Here is a 23,268-nt window from a genome sequence, read left to right as displayed (position 1 = left end):
TAATGAGGTCATTGAAGAACTAGAGGTGGTTCCTGAGGAACTAACAAATGAAGAGTTTCTGGAGCTAGAGTGAATAGCTGAAGAAGAGGCAAGGGAAAAGGAAACTGCAGAAGAAGAACAGGTGCAGAAGAGGTTCACTGTTAAGGGATTCGCCAGATTATTTGCAGTCTATAACAGCTTGCTGAAGAGATGGACCCAAACATGAATGCTTTTCACTGATAGAGTGTTTGCTGAATATAAAGAAAGTTATGAAGAAAAGAAAAAGAAAACTAGGCAAACAACACTGGCCATGTTTCCTGAAGAAGCCAACACCTCCCCAAAGAAGAGCCTCAGCCAGGTCCTTCAGGCTTTACAGAGCGACAATTCATCAATGGACTGCCACTCTGTAATTTCATGTTATTCGACCTGCCACTCTTCCAGTGGAATACTATGAGGAAGTTGAGAATAGTGATGTGGATGATCCTGATCCTCTTTGTTAAATTGTGTGTGATGTAGGCTAAGAAAGTATTTACATAAAAGTTTAAAAAGTGAGGAAAAATTAAACAATTTAATTTAATGTAAGTTCAGTACAGGGGCATAACCTTTCATCCGGAATTCTGAAAAATGGCCACCTCCAAAAACCAGCACTTTTTTTGGTAGATGACATCTGCTCATCAAAGATGGAGTTTGGCGGCAAACATGGCCCGACGCGACCCTCGCTCAACTCCCATCTATCCCATCGCGTTCCACATTGATAATTTGCGGTATCATCGCTCTGACTCTTCCTGGCGCGTGCTGTCTCTAATTAGTGCAACTATCACTTTATAAGAGCAACTCCTATTCGACCGCCATCACTGATTAGCGCTATCGTAACTTTATAAGTGCTCCTCCCTGTCGAGCATCGTCGCCACCTGCCCTTCCAGTCGACACTGCCAGTCAGAAGCCTTGGAACACGGCAAAGAGAGCTGCAGAGTCCCTTATGGGTAGCAGTAAGATGCAGAAAAGGAAGCCTCTCTCATTATCGATTGTGCAGAAGGTGGAGTTACTGCGGAAGCTTGATAGTGGCATATCTGTGCATTGTTTAACAAAAGATTATGGTGTGGGATTGTCCACCATATATGATTTGAGAAAACAGAAAGAATGATTGTTGAAGTTTTACAGTGAGAGCGATGGCCACAGACTGATGAATAAAAGGAAATCTTTGCCTAGGGGGAAAAAAGTAGATATTGACCGAGTGCTTATTGAGTGGGTGCGACAACAAAGAAGTGAATGCGTGCCACTGCCTGGTCTGCTTGTAATGAAACAAACCACAAAGAACTGAACCTTGAGGGTGAGTGTGAATATTCACATGGTTGGCTGCAAAAATTTAAGAAGGATCACAGGATAAAGTATCTTAAATCTGTGGTGAAAAAATTTCTGCAGATTATGCACTTGTTAATGCATGGAGAAATGTAACTGAAGCAACATTAAAACATGCTTGGCATAGACTTTGGCCATCAACAACGTTCGATGAAAATGAGCCTACAGGTGAAGACTTTGAAGGTTTTCGTGTCAGTAACGAGAGGAAGATGATTGTTAACCTCATTGCCTATACCAAAAGTGTTAGAGGCAGCTGACATCGAAGAAGTGCTGAACAATTGACAATGATGCACCCGTTGTGCATTCCTTAAGTGATGGGGAAATTGCTGAAATGGTGTTACATATTGATAAGCATGAGGAGAGTCATAATGAGGACAAAGACATTGTGCACACAGGTGAAAAAATGCCCATTGATGATATGGATAAAATGTGCGATCAGTTAATTGGTGGGATGGAACAACGTTCATTTATCAGTGAGCTTGAAGTTATGGCTGTTTATTCAACTAAAGAGAGACTGCTTAGACAGAAACCTCTTTTAATTAAACAGACAACACTGGAAGAAGTCTTTAAAAATAGTTTATTCTCACGTGATGTTTGAGCTGAAATGTGCGTTTACTGCATTTGCACTGTTTGAGATGTCTGCAGTGTCTGAGCCAATTTATTTTGAAGTTCTATTTTAAAATTTAAAAAAGCCCGCTAATGATTTTTATGGTCTTTATTTATCTAAATTAATTTCACACCCCATGCCCCCTGTTTTGTGCAATTTTGCGTAATTTGAAACATCAAATTTGATTAAAGGGACCACCATTTTAAAATGATTCCAAAATTCTGGAAGATTCTGAACAACAGCAGGTCCCAATGATTCCAGATTAAATGGTTAGGCACCAGTATCCCACATTGCTTTGCTAAGTATATACTATACAGTAATATGATGTTTGCACAACGTCCACATCGCATAACACTTATTTTCACAGAATGTGTCATGGACATTAAGCGGCGCATACCATATAATATAATATGAGAGTTTATCCCCATACAATTTACAGATACACTGAAATTTGTGCCAGGAAAGTTGCTCAGACTTGCTTACAATAGCCACTTTCAGGTCCATTCTCCTCCAAGAATGTGCCTGCAGAAGAGGATTCAGTCCTATGTAATGGTTGTTCAGGTAGCAGCGCTAAAAGTGCAGCACTGACCACCTGAAAGGGAGAGCTGCATGGGAGGCACCTCGGAGCACACTCCGGCTCCTGTCCCTTCGAGATGTCAGGGCTGGGGTGGCCAGTGCAGCCCTGACGTCCTGCACCGCCTGCTCCTGCCCTGACATCCCGTACTGGGGGGCAGGGGCTGCGGGGAGGGGAGCTGTCGTGCGCTCGCCAGCTGATTGTCATCCCCTTAGCAGTCGCTTTCAGGCAGCTGCATTCAGGTGCCTAGGAGGACTTCAGTGCTCCGGTGATTATCCCTCTCGGAGGAGGGCTGGAAAGTGCGCCTCCTGTTCTTTCAGGGGTAGAATATGTGGCTTTACATCAGGGTATTTTGGCCACCTGAAAGTGCCTAATAACTTTATGTTGGCTGCCTTATTTTTAACAGTGTTGTAACAGTATTATTACATTGTAACAGTATACTAATGTGAACAGGAGATCACTTGTGAAATTAAAACAAGAAAAGTATTTTCGAATTGGATGTAAAAGTAAAGAAGATGCCCATCATCAATGGTTTTGGGGAAAAAGCAGAAGGGCTCTTTAGATGGGTCTATCTTTGAGGAAGTGACAGGCACTTCTGAGAAGATCCATAAGAGCCAAGCAAAATTAATTTATACTGTCATCTTCCACAAGTCAGACTTGTGTAATTTATATATTTATATTTGGCATTTCAAAACAAGTTGAACTGTTTGGGCTATATTTGTGCAGAGAGATGGTTTTATTTATATTAATTTGAGTGACAATTTGTATAAGTTTAATCTTATGGCTGTGTCCAAAACTCTTGAAGGTTCTGTGTTGTGCTTTGTGACTGCATCCTTCATGCAAGAATGCATTACTCAATTAATTTGTGCATGATGTATCGTATAATAAAGTGCACTGAGCTTACATTGAGATGTATTGTTTTATTTCACTTCCCATACTTTATCAAGTGTAGAATAATCATTAATTCAAAAGTATTAATATGAATAATGTTAGAATAATTACAAATGCAATTTTTATCAATCTATTTTAGGTTTACTATCCAAACATCGTAAAAAGCTGAAAAAACCTTTGGATTTGTTCCATTTAATTCAGTTTTGATTTAACATTTATAATTTATCAATAGAAGAGAGACACATTATGCAGTAGTATTCAACACTGATGCATTCTCAATTCCATTTGAAAATTAGGGTATTCACCAAGTGAGGACTTGCATGAGTCCCATGGTGGAGACATCACACTGTGGAAACAACATATTGAAGAGACATTCACTAAGTCAGGTGAGGGTAGTTCACATTTGGGGATTATCAAAGCAAAGAGATTATCTGATTCTTTTTTAGGTACAACATTGGGATGGACTACTTTTGTTGTGATGTTGGAGGCCAACAGTCAAGTAGTCATGTGCAATTATTGGCATTAACCCATGGCATCCTATGCAATGATAGGGTAGTAAGAGAAGGTCCTCTGTGAAAGGAGACCAAATTGTTTCCCCAATATTGAGCAGAGGGCATGTAGGACACGCTTCAATTGGATGCCTCTCATAGGTGCTTCATTTACTTGGGTTGTGCTATTCATGTGGGCAAAAAGTGATTACATGAGTCATACTCAGGATTTTTTTTCTTTAACAGGTAGAAAAGTTGAGTCTTTCTGGCACTGAAGTTTCCTCAAAATGCTCATGTTTGACTGCTTGCCTGCCAAACAAGACCCAATGGAGCCAGCTTCAACGGTGAGCATGACTCTGAGGAGAAACATGAATCCTAAAATTAAAGTGTTTCAGATTAGCTATTATTTGCATTTTCAGACTCTGTGCTTCTTTAATACATGTGGAATAGCTATGATAATTTGGCCCTCCTTCAAACCACAGAAGATATTTGAAAACCCTTCTTCCTCTCTAACAATGGGTTTGAAAAGAATGCAATATTTTGATTGTGATCTATACGACAGTGAGTTTATCCAGTGAACTGCTGAAACATGCAGGAAAGAAAAAGCTCCCATCTTGATTGATAGATTATCCAATTTGATAATCTCAGTTCGCTGGTGAAAATACACATTCTTGAGCTTTGACCAAGGACAAATTCAAGTTGGTGTTTCTTCACAGCCTTATCCAAATTAGGCGGTTTGTACTGAGCTAGGATATATAATTTCACTATAAATATTTGCTTTTGCAAGTACACAAGAACATTTAGCCTCTTGTGCCTGCTCCACCATTCAATAAGATCAGGCTGATCATTCACCCAGTTCCATTTTCCTGCACTAACCCCACATCCCATGATTCCATCAATATTTAACATTCACACTGGGAGACTGAGCCTGGATGGCCCTCTTAGCTAAAGAATTTCAAAGATTCATTGCCCTTGGTATGAATAAAATAGCTTCACATTTCCATCCTGATTGGCTATCCTCTTATTTTGAGACTGCGATCCCATCCAAGAGAAACATCGGATCCACAACCATCCTGTCAATCTCCTGAAGACTCTTGTTATGTTTCAATGAGATCACCTATCATTCCTTTAAACTTGTTCAGTCCTTGTCTGGCATAGGGTGGCTGTTTGTATTTTATTTGAACACATTTTGGCCTTCACAAGAGATGCTAGCAAAATATGTGTCAGAAAAGGATGCTATTAGCAGGGCAATATTTGTTTTTTTAAAATGAAATAGTTCATTAAGATAATTTGGCCCCATTACACAAAAGTTTATTTGAGTTTATCATCAGTGTCGCCAACAAAATAACTATTAATTTTTAAATATTATAAAAAGAATGGGACCTGTTGCATCTTTTCAATTGCTTTGTAGAATTGATAGGAAGTCTACCGGGTCTATTGGGCTATTATTGAGGTAAATCTTCAACCAACTATGAGCGGCCTGGTTTACGTAGTGGCTAGCGCAATGCTGTTAGAGCACCAGTGACTGGGGTTTGAATCCGCCACAGTTTGTACATTCTCCCCATGTCTACATGATTTTCCTCCGAGTGCTCCAATTTCTTCCCACAGTTCAAAATGTACCAGGGTTGTAGGTTAATTGGGTGTAATTGAGCAGCATGGACTCTTTACCATGCTGTATATCTTATTTGGATGAAAAAGTAGGTGGGTAGATTAGTCAAGTCAAGTAAGTTTATTGTCATCTGATTGTACAAGTACAACCTGATGAAAAAGCATTCTCCGATCTTCAGTGCAAAACATGCAGACACACAACCACACATACAGACAAACAGTACATGTGCAAGTATTCTCTCTCTCTCTCTCTCACACACACACACACACACACACACACACACACACACACACACACACACACACACACACACACACACACACACACACACATAAATATTGTCTCGTAAATATGAGAGTCTCGGATGGTTAGTGTGAGCAGATCCTTCGCTCGTTTAGCATTCTCATTGCTCTTGTGAAAAATCTGTTCCTCAGCCTGGAGGTGCTGGCTCTGATATTCCTGTATCTCTTCCCTGATGAGAGCAGCTGAAAGATTTATTTTAAATGTAGTCATACATACAGCATGGTAACAGGCCATTTTGGCCCACGAGTACATGCTGCCCAATTTACATCCAAATAACCTACAACCCCCCACCCGGTAGGTTTAGAATGGTGGGAGAAAACCAGAGCACCCAGGTAAAACCCATGCAGACACGGGGAAACGTAGAAACTCCTTACAGACAGTGTGGGATTCAAACCCTAGTCCCAATCACTGGCGCTGTGATTTAAATATACAATGATCTTATACTTAACATCGACCTCGGAAATAGAATCCTTCTAATCAGTGTAACTACAAGCTGTAAAGGCGTTGCGCTAACCGCCACACCAACCATGTGTGCAGGGTGGAAGGGGTCCTTAATGATTTTGCTCACTTTCTTCAGTCAACAATCCTGATAGATCACATTGATGAAGGGGAGGAAAACTCCAGTGATCCTCTCTGCCACTCTTATGGCGCTGTGAATTGACCTCCAATCCATTTCTCTCCAGCATCCGTAGCATACTGTGATGTAGCTGGCCAGGATGCTCTCAATAGAGCTCCTGTAGAAGCTTGACATTATTGTGGCTGGTACCCTTGCCTGCTTCAGTCTTCATAGGAAGTACAGTCATTGTTGGGCATTCCTGACAAGAGTAGAGATGTGTCTCCACTAGTTAAGTGAACTCCAAGGAACTTGGTGCTCTCCACTCTCTCCACTACAGAGTTGTTGATGTGTAGTAGAGTGTGGTCATTTACTGGTCCTCCTGAAGTCCACGATCATCTTCTTCATCTTGTCCACGTTGAGACTCAGGTTGTTACTCTCGCACCATTTCACAAGATTTTCCACCTCTTCTCTGTAGTGCAACTCATCATTGTTGCTAATGAGACCAACTACTTGATGACACTGTTGGAGTTCGATCTGGCAATGCAGTCTTGCGTCAGTAGAGTGAACAGGAGCAGGCTGAGCACATAGCCCTGAAATGGACCAGTGCTTAGTATTCTGCAATCTACCCAGACCGACTGTGGTCTTTCTGTTAGGAAGTCCAGGATCCAATTACGGAGAGGGGTGAGAGTTCCAGCGAGGACAGCTTCTTTACCAGCCTCTGAGGAATGATTGCATCAAACACCGAGCTGAAGTCAATGAACAGAAGCCTGGCGAATGAGGCATAATTCTCTAGGTGCACCAGGTCGGAGTGAAACGACAAGGTTATGGCATCGTCTGTGGAACGATTTCTTCTATAGGCAAATTGAAGTGGATTCAATAATTACTAAGTTTGCAGATGACACAAAGATTCGTGGAATTGTGGACAGTGTAGAAGGCTATTAAACAATACAACAGGACATGCATTAGTTATAGATATGGCCAGAGTAATGGCAGATGGAGTTTAATCCAGATAAATGTGAGGTGTTGTATTATTGGAGGTCAAGTGAAAGGGGAAACAATACCGTTACTAGCAGGATTTTCTTTTTGAATATTTTGTTTATAATTTTCCAAACTTGAACTCAGTTATTGTAGCGGCTGCTACTGCAGGAGAGGTTATGCTCAAAGAAGAGACCCACTCTACGGGAGTAAATTCAACACTGATTTATTGTTCTGGCAGCCCTGCTTATAAAGGGGTCAGAAGCCCATCTCTGACATCATCATGCCACTCGGCCAGCTATGTAGACTGCGGGCTCCCGGTATCAGATCGCCACTTCAGGCGTGGAGCGTTCGGCGGCTCCTACATGATCAACATTATCAATGTGAACAGTATCAGCATTGACTACAATTTACAATTATCAGCTTTATACATTTTCTGCAAAGTTAAAGCTCTTTTTGCCCCCCTGCCTCCCCACCCCTCACCTTCAACATTTAACACTTAACTAACCACAGATACACACAACATTCAAAACACTCATAAAAAAGGTATAAGATGCACATCAGGATTTTATGGGCTTATCACAATACAGCGGCCAGTGCTCAGACTGCTTTCTTCTCTTGACTTTCCCTGGTTGGGATGGGATAGAACCCCCATCCCCCCCCCCCCAACCAATTGAGGATAGACAGGGAAAGTAGGGTGGCAAGGTATAATGGTCCACACTATAATCGTGCTACTATGGAATTTAAGTATGGTTGCCAAATTTTTTAAAAAGTGTCATACATTTTTTCTTAAGTTGTAAATAATTTTCTCCAGCGGAACACAGCTTTGCATTTCTGTGTTCCAGCGAGTAAGGTTCAGGCAGGAGTTGGATTTTCAGGTAGCCACAGTGTACTTCCTGGCCATTGCCCTCTGTGGCAATGAATTCCACAGATTCACCACCCTCTGGGTCAAGAAATTCCTCCTCATCTCGGTCCTAAATGGTTTGTCTATTATCCTCAAACCATGGCCCCGGGTTCTGGATTTTCCCATCATTGGAAACATCCCATCTGCATCCATCCTGTCCAGTCCTGCCAGAATTTTATATGTCTCTATGAGATCCCCTCTCAATCTTCTAAACTCCAGTGAGTACAATCCCAATTCGCGCAATCTTTCCTCATAAGTCATTCCTGCCATTCCAGGTATCAGCCTGGTGAATCGCCTCTGCACTCTGCACTCCCTCCATTGCTCAACATTGGGAACAATCTTCCTGCATCTAGGCTGTCAAATCCCTTAAGAATTTTGAACGTTTCTATTAAATGTCAAAAGCACCACAGTAATGATAAAGTTTCCAATTGAGTGCTCAAACACCTGTAGAAAAATATGTAATTTATTAAAAATTATATCTGGCTCTCTAATGACAATCCTTCCAATTAGACAATACGTGTAACAAAGGGGTAGGAATTATCCTCAGCTGCAAGCACCAAATATACTTTATAAAGCAGCAGTTGCAAATTGGAACAAAATTTCAAAAGTACCACACCCAGTTGCTGCATTGTTCATTTTTTCCAAGCAACTTAGGTCAAGTTTCTCCTCACCTGTGAATCTGGTATTTAAATTCATTTGTCTGGGATTAACTCGAAGCTTTTCAACACAGGAACTCCAGCTAAAAGAAAACTACCTTGTATGTAACATCTTAAAGTGGAGCATCAACCTGAAAACTTTCCCTCTGCTGATACTGCCATACCTACTGAGTCCCTCAGTAACTCATTTTGTTTTGTTCCAGATTTCAGTATCTGCTGTCCCTTGTGTTCCTATGAATGCAGGACTGCAACCTTCCAAGCTGCTTTGTTCTTGGATAACAATGGGAATGTCATTTGTCTGAAACACTAAAGTTTGCAAACGCTGTGATTTGTAGTAAAAACACACCAAAATGCTGGAGGAACTCAGCTGGTCTTCTCAGTGTCTGTTGGAGAGAAAGATATATTGCCGACATTTCAGGCCTAAGCCCTTCTTCAAGAAAGAAGGCAGGAGGAGGAAGTCTCAGAATTCAATCAATGGGGAAGGAACCCATTTGTCTTCCATGCCTACTGAATGATCATACAAGAATTTTTTAGTGGTTTATCAAATTTATATTTTTGAAAATTTTCATCTTATTTTTGATCCTGGATAATTCCAATCCATCATTTGATTTACTTGAATTGAATTCCAAAGAAAAACCTCTCTCTGCTTGACCTTGATATTTTACATGTTATGTAAGTGCTTCACATTAGAGCAGTGGTTTTCAAACTGCCCCCCCAAACTCAGATTCCACCTTAAGTAATCCCTATGCCACGAGTGTTCTATAATTAGTAAGGGATTGCTTAAGGTGGAATGTGAGTTGAGGGGGGCAGTTTGAAAACCACTGCTTTAGAGGAACTAACCTCCAAATAGTAGTGTAGAGGTGAGGGAAGGCATTAAAAGAGAAATTAGAAAAGCGTGCAATAAGGGAACAGCTGTCATCATGGGAGACTTTAATTTGCATATAGATTGGACTAGCCAAATTAGTAAAAATACTGAGGAGGAGGAATTCCTTGAATGTTTACGGGATGGTTATCTAGACCAATATGTCGAGGAACCAACTCGGGAGCAGGCCATTTTAGATTGGGTATTATGCAATGATAAGGGGCTAATCAACAATCTTGTTGTGCGAGGCCCTTTGGGTAGGAGCAATCACAATATGATCGAATTCTCACTCGACATGGAGAGTGATGAAATTAAAACCGAGACTAAATTCCTGAATTTAAATAAAGGGAATTATGATGGTATGAGATGGGAGTTGAGTAAGATTGATTGGGTGGTGTTTATGGGGGAGTTGACTGTGGATAGACAATGGAAAGCATTCACAGATCTAATGGAGAAATTGCAAAAATCATTTATACCGGTTTGGCATAAAAATAAACCAAAAAAGGTGACTCAACCGTGGATAACAAGGGAAATTAGAGACAGCATTAGGTCCAAAGAGAGAGCATATCAATTGGCCAAAAGAAGTACCACAACCGAAGACTGGGAGCAGTTCAAGATGCACTAAAGGAGGACAAAGGGATTAATCAAGAGAGCAAAAATAAATTACGAAAGTAAGCTTGCGGCAAATATAAAAACCGACTTCAAAAGCTTTTATAAATATGTCAAGAGGAAAAGATTGGTGAAATCCAGAGTAGGTCCTTTGCAATCGGAATCAGGGGAATATATAATGGGGAATAAGGAAATGGCAGACCAATTAAATTCTTACTTTAGTTCTGTTTTTACAAGAGAGGATACAAATAACCTTCCAAGGATGTTGGGAAACATAGAGACTAATGCAAGGGAGGAACTGAAAGAAATCAGTATCTCTAAGGACATGGTCTTGGGGAAATTGATGGGATTGAAGGCAGATAAGTCTCAAGGGCCTGATAATCTACATCCTAGGGTACTTAAGGAAGTGGCCATTCAGATAGCAGATGCTTTAAGAATTATTTTCCAGAACTCGATAAACTCAGGATCAGTACCCATGGATTAGAGGGTAGCTAATGTTACCCCACTATTTAAAAAGGGGGGTAGAGAAAAAGCGGGGAATTATAGGCCGGTGAGCCTTACATCAGTAGTGGGCAAAATGATGGAATCCATTATTAAGGATGTAATAGCGGAGCATATGACTAGCGGAGAAGGGATTGGACAGAGTCAACATGGATTTACAAAAGGTAAATCGTGCTTGACAAATCTATTGGAATTCTTTGAGATGGTGACAGGTAAAATAGAATGCCAGTGGATGTGGTGTACCTGGACTTCCAAAAGGCCTTCGATAAGGTCCCGCATAAACGACTGGCTTACAAAATCAAGGCTCATGGGATTGGGGGCAAAGTATTGATGTGGATTGAGAACTGGCTGGCAGGTAGAAGACAGAGAGTTGGGATAAATGGCTCATTTTCTGAGTGGCAGGCGGTGACCAGTGGGGTACCACAGGGATCTGTACTGGGACCCCAGCTGTTCACAATTTACATTAATGATCTGGATGAGGGGATTGGATGTAATATCTCCAAATTTGCAGATGACACTAAGCTAGGAGGGGTTGTGTGCACGGAAGAGGGGGTCAGGAAGCTCCAGTGTGATTTGGATAAATTGAGGGACTGGGCAGATACATGGCAAATGCACTACAATGTGGATAAATGTGAGGTTATACTTTGGTAATACAAACCGGAGGGCAGATTACTATTTGAATGGCAATAGATTAAGAGATGGGGAAGTGCAGAGAGACCTAGGGGTACTTGTACACCAGTCTCTGAAGGCGAGCATGCAGGTACAGCAGGCGGTTAAAAAGGCAAATGGTATGTTGGCCTTCATATCAAGAGGGTTTGAGTATAGGAACAAGGATACCTTACTGCAGCTGTACAGGGCCTTGGTGAGACCGCACCTGGAGTATTGTGTGCAGTTTTGGTCACCTTATCTAAGGAAGGATGTTCTTGCAATGGAGGGAGTGCAGAGGCAATTCACCAGGCTGATACCTGGAATGGCAGGAATGACTTATGAGAAAAGATTGCGCAAATTGGGATTGTACTCGCTGGAGTTTAGAAGATTGAGAGGGGATCTCATAGAGACATAAAAAATTCTGGCAGGACTGGACAGGATGGATGCAGATGGGATGTTTCCAATGATGGGAAAATCCAGAACCTGGGGCCATGATTTGAGGATAATAGGCAAACCATTTAGGACCGAGATGAGGAGGAATTTCTTTACCCAGAGGGTGGTGAATCTGTGGAATTCATTGCCACAGAGGGCAGTAGAGGCAGGTTCATTAAATATATTTAAGAGGGAATTAGATATATTTCTTCAGTATAAGGGTATTAAAGGTTACGGAGAGAAGGCGGGGACGGGGTTCTGAACTTTAAGATCAGCCATCTCGTTGAATGGCGGAGCAGGCTCGAAGGGTCGAATGACCTACTCCTGCTCCTATCTTCTATGTTTCTAACCCTTACAATAAAGAAGCATTAGCCCTTTATTGTAAACATTTACTCTGCACATCTCCTTTAAACTTCCTCTCCCCTTATCATAAATACATGAACTCTTGTGTGTGATGCCTTTACACTGGGGACAAGATTCTGACTGTTAATCCTATGAATGCCTCTCATGACTTTAATATGAAGTTCAATCAGCCTCCTACATTCCACAGCCCCTTTTAAATTGCAGCACCTGGATAGCCTTCCTGGGACCCGGGTGCAATTACTGGGGCAAAGGTGCTGGAAGCACCTTCCAAATCACAGGGGAATCTGCCCATTAAATTGCCAAACCAGCGTCCCCGCATTGACGCATCACGCATTCACCGATGTTCAGATGCTGGCTGCTTGGTGACGCATGAAAGTGCTGACGTCACTGGAATAAGTGGGTCGGCCATTTTTTGTTCAAATCACCTGTGGCCGTGACCTAGGTAACTTTAACTGGGTTCCTTCATTACCTCAGAGGTAAGTCAGTGACCTGATTGGGATCCAACGGGGTTGACCGGATCGGACCTGTTCTAACTGCTGTGTAACTGGGGTGCTAACTGAGCAAACCCCATTTCACACAGCAGTTTGAAAGGGTCTATTGAAATGCAAAACTGTCTCAGGTAAGTATTTCTCAGTGCTTCAACACTTCTGATAATATGATTGTGGACTCTGAAGGACACTGCTTTATCAGATCATTACCACAGTCATTAATCATTGTAACCTTAAAAGGTTTTATTAAGGCTTTATGTTCAACAAGAGTGTTTAGAACAAGGGAGGAGGCTGCTATTATTTTTAGAATGAAGCATTGCATGATTAAATTTGAGGGGCGGGGGTGTGATAAAGGTAAAATAGTGAACAGATGGAATCTGGTAGTTGATTAGTAGAAATGTGAGCACTTCTTGGCAGATTAAGAGAGAGGTCCTTTCATGCAGTGAAAGAAGCCTGACTGTAAAGGTGGAGATTCTCCACCCTTATGTCGGGAGACTTACCTCTATGAATGTGCTGTGGCCGGCTCCAAGGTGCTGAGGGCAATCCTTCTCAGGGAAGGATAATCGGCAGAGTGCTGCGCTCCGCCGCCTCACATAAATGTATGGCCGCTGCAAGTAGCTGGCTAGGGAGTGGGCTGATGATGTTGTGATGATGCCATCAGCCAGAGACCCATCTCCCCTCTCTCTCCTGCCCACACACCCCCTCCCCCTCTCTCTCCATGACCCCCTCAGGGCAGGGGTGGCCGGGAGGGGCCATCAGGTCAGGGGCCATCAGGCAGGGGGGGCCGGTGGGAGCCATCAGGGACTGTGACAGCCTCACCAGCCACTTTGGCCTTCGGGGCTGCTCATCAGCAGCTCAAAACCCCGCAGAGCAATGGCTGCCTTCCCTACCCATAATCCCCCACGCAGCTGGAACCGTTCTGGGAAACAGAGTGATTCCAGATGCCTGGGGGATTATGGGTAGGGAAGATTGCCATTGCTTTGCTACATATTTATGACAGACAGCGCCATGGCACCAGTTGCCTGGCTTCCATCAGCTCCAGAGGGCATTACAAGGTGCCGCTCAACATGAATGTGACACGAGAGCAGCCTTTTAGGGCTGTTCCATGCAAGGTGAGTTTATAGTTTTTCCTCTGTGCTTATAGCTGGCCTCCAGGCAGAGGCTTGTCATGAAAGGACTTAAGATTTGCACAAGTGCTGCTTTTTGCACTGAAACAGTATTAAATAGTGAAGTTTCAAATGGGAAAAAAAAATCAGATTTCTAATCAAAACTGGGAAATAACTAGCCTCAGCTTCATAATTCAGCAAAGCAGCTGAGCTCAGTAATGAATTGCATGGCCATTGTAAATTAAGAACAGAATAGGTTCCCTCACAGAGATTCAAAAATAGCGTTATATGTAAGCAGAAATGTGAATCAGATTGGATTGGTCAGCACACGATAAAGAATGTTTTCTGTCCCATCTCATGGAAGATATTTTTTGTTAAATTCAATACCTACCATTAATTTTACATTTCTGTTATTGGCTTATATGTCTCTTCACATTTGTGAATCTTAGCAGATATCAAAGGTAAATGCTCCATTAAATTTGGTAATCCACCAATTAGTAATCCACTGCGCCAAACAACTAGCTGGAGTGTACACCGACATTTCAACCTCTCAATGCTGCAGTCAGAGGTTCCCACCTGCTTCAAAAGGGCATCAATCTTCATCTGCCAAAGAAGAGTAGAGTGATCTCCCTCAATGACGATCACCCAGTAGTATTAACATCTACTGTGATGAAATGCTTTGAGAGGCTGATCATGGCCAGAATTAACACATTCCTAAGCAAAGGTCTGGAGCCCATGCAATTTGCCAATCATCTCAACAAATCCATCACTGGTTCACCACTGAGCTCTAGGTCATCTCGAAAACAGCAACTCATTTATACAGCTGCTCTTCATCCACCACAGCTCAGCCTTCAACACCATTATTCCCTCAGTGCTAGTCAAGAAGCTCCAAACCTTGGGCCTCTGTACTCCCCTCTGCAACTGGATTCTTGACTTTCTCATCAGAAGACCACTGTCAGTACAAATTGGAAGCAATGTCTCCTCCTCACTGACTATCAACACTCTTGTTGAACAGGTGCACCTCAAGGATGCGTGTTTAGCCCACTGCTCTACTCACTGCGTACTGTGTGGCCAGGCACAATTCCAAGGTCATCTACAAGTTTGCCGATGAGACCACAGTTGTCAGCAGAATCACAAATGGCAAAGAGGAAATGTTCAGGAAGGAAGTAGATCAGCTTGTTGATTGGTGCCATGCCAACAACCTTGCACTCAACATCAGCAAAACCAAGGAGATGATTATGAACTTCAGGAGGAAGTCAAGAGAACATGATCCCATCCTCATCGAGTAGTGGAGATGGTTAGGAACTTCAATAACTCTGAGGATCTGTCCATGTCGATGCAATCACAAAGAAGGCTCACCAGCAGCTATACTTTAAGGGTTGTCTGAGGAGGTTTGGTATGTCACCAAAGACTCTCAAAAACTTCTACAGGTTTACCATGGAGAGCCCTCTAGCTGCTGTCTAGTACGAAGGTACCAACGCTCAAGACAAGAAAAAAATCCGGAGGATTGTTAATGGCCTTCAACATCACGGGCACCAGACTTCTCTCCATCAAGAATATCTACAAGAGCCAGTGTCTTAAGAAAGCAGCCTCTATCCTCAAGGACCCCCACCACCCTGGCCATGCCCTCTTCACAATGTCCACCATGTTACATCAGGAAAAGGTACAGGAGCCTTAAGATGAGTACTCAGCGACACAAGGACAGCTTTTTCCCCACTGACATCAGATTCCTAAATGATCAATGAACCAAAGACACTGCCCTACTTTGACTTTTCGTGCACTATTTTTATTTATTTTTGAAAGGTGATTTATCATGAATATTTGCACTGTGGTACTGCCACAAAACAACAAATTTTATGACTTGTTAATGACAATAAATTCTGATTCTGAATTAGTACTTTAATGTTTCCAAAGTAATTTCTCAGTCATTGGGACAAGAAAATACGTGGAACAGAGCAGAAATAATATGATGTATAAAATTCTGCAAATAATCAAATATATCCATCAGTTCTACTTTTTGCTTCACTCAAAAACAGGTTTTTCTTGTGTGATTAACTACACAAATTCCATTTTTTTAAATGTGTTACAAGTGAAGGAGTGTTTGAGATAACCTACTGCAAAAACACTGTGTTGGCCATTTCCCACATTGGGAAATTTATTTAGTTATGGTTCACCTTCCTCTAGTGGTTTCAAGTGTAACTTCTAATTTCATATATGAAAGCTTTCTCCCCATTTTGCTTTCACACCAAATTCATTGCAGGACATTTCTACAGACCCTATGATTTCCAAAAATACTTTTTCATACAATGAGCAGTCCAGTATGAAGTAAGCTATTGGCAGTATGTGAGAAAATATTGTTCATAGCAGTATTCGCCCAAATATAGACATAATTATGTTTTTACACAACTATAATAAGCAGTTGTTGAATGAAGAGTATTTACCTTTAACTCAGGAAGAATCAGATCAGATCAGATGCTATTTATTCTCATGTAATAAAACAGAAATGTAATATTACACAAAATTGCCTTTATTCTGCCACTCCAACTTCCACATTTTTAACTCTTTCATCCATATTGTCCAAAGTAACTTGCATTTTATTCATGATTGCAAAATTATTTTTAATCTCTTTATTAAAATTCTCCTCTTGATTCTCTCAACAAGTCTGCATTAGAGTATTCAACTTCTTCTGGTTTCTTGTTTTTTTTTACCTTTAGTAGAAACTTTAACTTTTCCTTGTATAACTTCTCATTCCTCTTCATCTTCACCTTCTTTACTGTCCTCTCCGATTTCCTGCTGTAGAGGCCTGTATCTGCTGCCACTAACAAGGACATTAGCTACTCCAGCTGCCTCCGGGGCCTGTTTGAATCCACGCATGTGCAACTTCTGGCACATATGTGGTAAATTTTCTTCTTTGACATCATATCCCCATTCCGGTGGCAGAGATACACCTGCGGACATCCCATGGGGGACGTGACTTACTTGGGAGGCAATTCGCACTACAGCTATGGGCTTCATTTGGACACGAGGCCTCTGATGGCCATCTTCTTGCTCCAGTCCTTGGACTCCAGATGGTTCAGTGAGAGGCTTCTTTCTTTTCCGTGATATATTTAAAATTATCTTATGCAGTTCTGATTTTTTTTCAGTTGGTCTATCATACTGTACTTAAAGAGTACTTTCTTAACTCATTTCCCGGGAGGGTTAGGCTCCTACATCCTGACTCTACTGTATCTCGTGATGTTCCCCCCTTTCCTTGCTTTTCTTTCTTTTTTTCTCTTTTCCATTCATGTCTTTTTTTCCTTCTCTTTGGATTTCTAGGGTGGGAGAGTGGAGGACTTAAACATCACGAAGTGTATAATGGATTTATATTTTTTCTATTTGTATCTTTTCAATTTTGTAACTGACTTCATGTATGAACAAAAGTTTTAAATAAAATATTTTTAAAAAGTCAAGAACCTGAGCACCAAACAGGTGATAGCAGCCCACTTATGGCATCTCACTTACAACCTTCACTTACTCCTCCACCAACACATGGTGGCAGCAGTTTGCACCATCGACGGATGCACTGCAGTGACTTACCTATGCTCCTGAGACGGCACCTTCCAAACGCATGACTTCTAACAGCCAAAAGGACAAGGGCAGCAAAAGCATGAGAGCATCACCACCCCACTCCCCACTTCCCAGGCTACACACTATCCTGACTTCGAGTTCGAAATCCTTTGCTGTTGTTGGCTCAAGATCTTTGGAACTTCCTCTGCAAGAGTATTCTGGGGAAACCCACATCTCAAGGACAGCAGTAGCAACAGCCCATCATTAAGCTTCTGCATTTCAGATCACAACATCGTCATTTGCAAGATCGATCCTTTACAACTTATGGATGGTAGTTTCAGTTTTCAGCAGATAACCACGAAGAGGTGTTCGAAGAGATGCTGAGACCAATTAGAGCAACAAACCTTATGGCAAAACTGAGATAATTGAAATCCCATGGGCTGGGAAATGAATATCTACTCATACATACTGCAAATTAATGACAATGCCATCAAAAATGTTAAACATTTGATCCTGGAGTGTATTTCACAATAGTTCATCATTGTGAAATCCAGGTATTATACAATTCCACTTCTTCACAAATGATCAGAATGACTAAGGTTTGGATAAGAGAGAGGACATGATTTCCATTATTGCTGTGGGCTTTGTGATCTTTGGATAAAAAGTGGGTTCATCTATGATTTTCTCTTCGGTTGAGCTACTTGGTTCTCAGATGAGGAGTAGCTCTTGAATGTTATAAGAGGAGACTATAAACATCTAATGAAGGTGCAGGCAGAAACTTCTAAGAATCAGGATTTATTGTCATGTCATGAACAAGTCATGAAATTTGGTCCAAACATTCATATTATAACCATCTTACAACATTACTATAAAAAAAAGTAAAAATAATAGGGCACAAAAAGTAAGGCCGTGTCTATGGTTCATTGATTATTTTGGAATCTGATGGCAGTGGGGAAGAAGCTGTTCTTGTGCCACTTAGTCCACGTCTTTAGGCTTTTTCCCCGATGGTAGCAGAGTGAAGAGGGTGTGGCCTGGGTAATGGGGGTCTTTGAAGATAGAGACTGCTTTTTTAAGACACCGCCTCATGTAGATGTCCTCGATGGAGTAAAGTCTGGTGCCTCTGATGTCGCAGGCCGAACAAACAACCCTCTGGACTTTATTCTTGTCCTGAGAGTTGGTGCCTCCATACCAGGCAGTGATGCAACTAGCCAGAATGCTCTCCACGGAACATGAGTAGAATTTACGAGACATACCGAATCTCCTCAAACACCTCACAAAGTATAGCCGCTGGAAAACCTTCTTTGTGATTGTATCAACATGGAAGCTCCAGGCCAGATCCTCAGAGATGTTGATACCCAAGAATTTGAAGTTCTTGACCCTCTCCACTACTGAGCCCTCATTGAGAACTGGGTCATGTTCCACTGACTTCCTCCTGAAGTCCACAATCATCTCCTTGGTTTTGCTGATGTTAAGCACTAGGTTGTTCTCATTATACCACTCAACAAGCTGTTCTATCTCCCTCCAGGACGCTTCCTCATTGCTGTTTGTGATTCCGCCAACAATTGTGATGTCATCAGCAAACTTGTAGATGGCATTGGAATTGTGCTTGGCCTCGCAGTCATGGGTATATAACAAGTAGAGCAGTGGACTAAGCATGCATCCTTGGGGTGTGCCTGTGTTGATAATCAGTGAGGAGGAGACTGTCTGTGGTCTTCCAATGAGAAAGTCAGGGATCCAGTTGCAGAGTAGGGTACAGAGGCCTAGAATTTGTACCTTCTTGACCAGCACTGAGAGAATAATGGTATTGAAGGCAGCCATATGTATGAATTGCTGTTGTTGAGGTGATTCGTTGCTGAGAGGAGAGCCAGCGATATTGCATCTGCTGTGGAGTGATTGCAATGATAGCTGAATTCTTAACATTGAATGGTTAAATTTTTAATAATTGATTTCAGTCTTGTCCATTGTCTATTAATTCACATATAGGCAATAAGTGTTATAAATAGGGTGGATGGAGTTTTTCCAGCTCACTGATTTTATATAGTTTGGTTGCAACAACTTTAAAGATTTTCACAACAGTTAAGATGTGGTCTCAAAGTATTTATATGGTTAATTAATACAAAATGTAAGATGCTGTTCCATTTTGGATGTTCTGTCTTTTTGGCCAACAGACTTTTCTTATACACCACAAACCACTATGCACTCAAGATGCATAAACTTAATTGGTCCGCAAGCTTTTCCCTTGAACTTCCACCTTAATTCAGGAGGAAATGTACTGGACAATCTGGAAAAATTGTCAGCCTCCAGCCTACTGAGAAAGTTCTCAATTGGCCTTTGATGAGCATAAGCTCTAATTATGTGTGAGAACCAGTGTGGTGGAATGGATGAAGCTGGAGACAGGAATTGTCTTCACATTATGTTAATACAGCCTTCCAATTGAGTCATTTCAAACATGTTGATTTGGGTTTTGCCACAGCTAATTATTTTCCATTCTTCTCTTGCAGCCATTCCAACAAGGGTACATGGCCCGATTAAAACATGATATTAAAACAGAGAACAAACACAGCATCATTTACTCCCTGCACCCTGGCTCCCACACTGGACTTTTTCAATCACCTGAGGGCCATGGAGGTCAAATCGAGCCAGTAGATCTTTCACTGAACAAGAGACATTCTCCACGTATGTCAAGTTCCCCTTCGTCACCATACTCATTGACTGTGCTGTCTTCCACATCTCCAACAATGAATCTATCTCACTCAAGCTCACCTAGTAAAAGGTCACCTCAGCCTCCAATCAGCATGCCATTAAACAACCCCACCATGCTTACAAGCCACCTCTTATCCCGTTCGACCATCCCAGGCTCAGGATTGTACCCAGTGATTCACCCAGTGGTGGTACAGCCTGTCGTATACACTCAGCCTATAATGGTTCCAAGTATGTTAAAGGATGAAATGAGGAATAAACAACATGGTGAGTGCACATAGTGTGAATACAAGGAACTATTTGACCATTCTGGTATACAGGACAAAGGTCTCTTGTCTTTTCCCTGTGTTCGTGTGTGAAGTACTGATTACATTGATGTCATCGTCTTTATTTAAAATTCATAACTTGGTTAAAGCTTGTGAGTATCAAAGTATAGTCATCTCAGATCACGAGTATTAAAAAACAATGGCGGCATAATACCCTATTATTTAATAATAGAGTTTTTGACTTTTTTAGAGAAACAAATTCAATTTTTCTTTGATGTCAACCAACCCCAGATGTTTCAAATTTAGCAATATGAAAGCCTACCTACATGGCCAAATCATTTCTTATACAGCCAATAAAAACAAAAGGGCTAGCGAAGAAAAATTAGATTTGATCAATCAGATTTAAGCAAATTGATTTAAACCTTGCCCAAAATAGAGACTTGGAGCTATTCAGAAAAGAACTGAACTAAAATCTAAATTTGACCTTCTTTCTGTACACCCAATTGAACAACGGCTTTTAAGAACTAAGGACCAATTTTACATTTATGGAGAGAAGTCCTGTAAACTGTTGGCTAACCAAATGAAAGCCATGTCGGCTAGTAGGCAAATTAATAAGATACATCTCTCTGATGGTACTACTGCTAATGCTAAATCCAAAATAAATAATATTTTTAAAGATTTCTACACTAATTTATATTCCTCTGAATTTAATAACAAGCACAATTTAATGAATGAATTTTAAACCATTTAAATATACTGATAATTTCTCAGGAAAATAAAGAATGTGTCGAAGCTCCAATTTACAAGAATTCAAGTAAAGCTCCAGGGCCGGACGATTATCCAGTTAAATTTTATAAAACTTTTTCTAAACAACTAGTCCCACATCTAAACTTGGTATTAAACAACTCTTTCCGAGAAGGAAAATTACATAGATTGAAGATCTGGAATCAATTCAGAATTTTTTTCAGATTTACTGTATTTTTAGTTACAAGTCCTATAATATCTAATTATTTATTTCAGCCAGCTATTTTAGATGCTGTTTTTCAAGAATCGAATTTTTTAGGTATTAATAGTTTTAAAGATACAACAACATTTTATATCTCTTCAACAACTGGGGATGATACTTAACCTATCAAATACACATTATTTCAGATACTATCAAATTCGACATTTTGTTCGCTCTAAGCTTTTAACATTTTCTACTCTTCCTGACCCAAATTTTATCGATGAATGCTTCGAGTTACAATTTGCTCATAAAAGCATGATATCTGTTTTATACTATAAACTATTGAATATGAATGCAATTTCTTTAAGTGGAATTAAAACTGAATGGGTTCTGTTAACCTTTCTCAGAAGAATGGACTTCAGTTTTGGGCCTGATTTACGATTCATTATTGTGCGCTAGGCATAGTCTTATTCAGTTCAAAGTGGTACATCGTGTACATTTCTCGAACTTGCTCGAATTTATTCTGACATTAGATCACTTTGTGACAAATGTAAAATATTCAATGCCACTTTGCTACATATGTTTTGAACTTGCCCTAATTTGCAAAAATATTGGACTGACATTTTTAGAACTTTTTCAACCATATTTTGAATCACTTTAGATCCAGGTCCAGTAATTGCATTATTTGGTTTTTGTAAAAATATAAATGTTATTTTATCTTCTAACCATAAACAGGTTATAACATACTCCACTTTATTAGCAAGAAGAGCAATTCTGTTAAAATAGTAAGATGAGTTCCCTCCTACACATAATCATTGGTTATTAGATACTATTTGTAGCGGCCTGTGTACAAAGATGGGGACCGGCCTACAAAATGGCCAACGAACATGGAGACCGCGCAGACCTGGAGTGACACTGACTGTCACCCCAGGCAACCTCCCGCATGGCAGGAAGACAGGGAACTGTTTACCTTTCTCAGAAGAATGGACTTCAATTTTGGGCCTGATTTACGATTCATTATTGTGCACTAGGCATAGTCTTATTCAATTCAAAGTGGTATATCGTGTACATTTCTCGAACTTGCTCGAATTTATTCTGACATTAGATCACTTTGAGACAAATGTAAAATATTCGATGCCACTTTGTTACATATATTTTGAACTTGCCCTAATTTGCAAATTAGTGTAGAAATGCCAGCTAATCCCAGGCCAGCGGTCCGATATCACGGGGCCCTGACGTCAGCACCTGGGTCCCACATAAACGTGATGGCCGGTGCAATAAACCAGTCTCGACTTCAAGGCTTTGGTGTGCATTTCATTCTTATCCATGACTGTGTAGCACAACCACTATATTGGTGACCTCAACAGGCCCAACCATCAGTTGGACCCCAAGTTGATGGACCAGGCGGAGCTAGCAACCATATACACGGTCTCACTAAGGCTCCCAACATTTTGGGTGTCACAGATGCACGTGTGATTGGAGCAGGTCGAGGCTCAGTTCCAGTTTCAAAATATCATCAACAATGACACCTGCTACTTGTAGATCGTGAGCGTTCTCAATCAAGACACGGCGGCAAGGGTCATGAACTTCTTATGGCAGTCTCTGGAGCAAGACAAATACACAGCCCTCAAGAGCTGTTAACCCACACTTTTAGGCTCTCCCGGCGTGTATGGACGTATTGGGGGACAGTACCCTGTCCACCCTAATGAGCGAGATGCTCACTTTGACCAAAGGCCTCAAGCCTTGCCTGCTCGTCGAGCAGATCTTTCTGGAGTAGCTGCCCAAGGATATCTGACACTTGCTCACAGTGAGGACTTCAGCAATCTCCAGAGGGTTATGGCTTGGGTGGATATGCTCTAGAGAGCAAAGAAGGATACCAGTGCTGTCATAGACCACACCA

At 41.2% G+C, this 23,268-nt stretch overlaps 1 protein-coding gene across 1 annotated transcript in view; it reads left to right on the top strand.

Annotated features, from left to right (window-relative positions):
- LOC138751094 (Krueppel-like factor 3) overlaps positions 1–21,439 on the top strand; it is a 32,275-nt gene extending 10,836 nt beyond the window's left edge. Inside the window, exons 2-3 of the mRNA XM_069913170.1 lie at positions 4,145–4,242; positions 19,958–21,439. Coding sequence (XP_069769271.1) covers positions 4,186–4,242; positions 19,958–20,437 — 537 coding nt within the window. The 5' untranslated portion in view covers positions 4,145–4,185 and the 3' untranslated portion in view covers positions 20,438–21,439. The remainder of the gene's footprint in view (positions 1–4,144; positions 4,243–19,957) is intronic.
- Positions 21,440–23,268: the final 1,829 nt, after the last annotated feature.

Source organism: Narcine bancroftii, unplaced genomic scaffold (assembly GCF_036971445.1).
Source record: "Narcine bancroftii isolate sNarBan1 unplaced genomic scaffold, sNarBan1.hap1 Scaffold_677, whole genome shotgun sequence".
Lineage (NCBI taxonomy): Eukaryota > Metazoa > Chordata > Chondrichthyes > Torpediniformes > Narcinidae > Narcine > Narcine bancroftii.
Note: the sequence above shows the minus strand (reverse complement) of the source record. Positions and strands in the feature narration are given on the sequence as shown.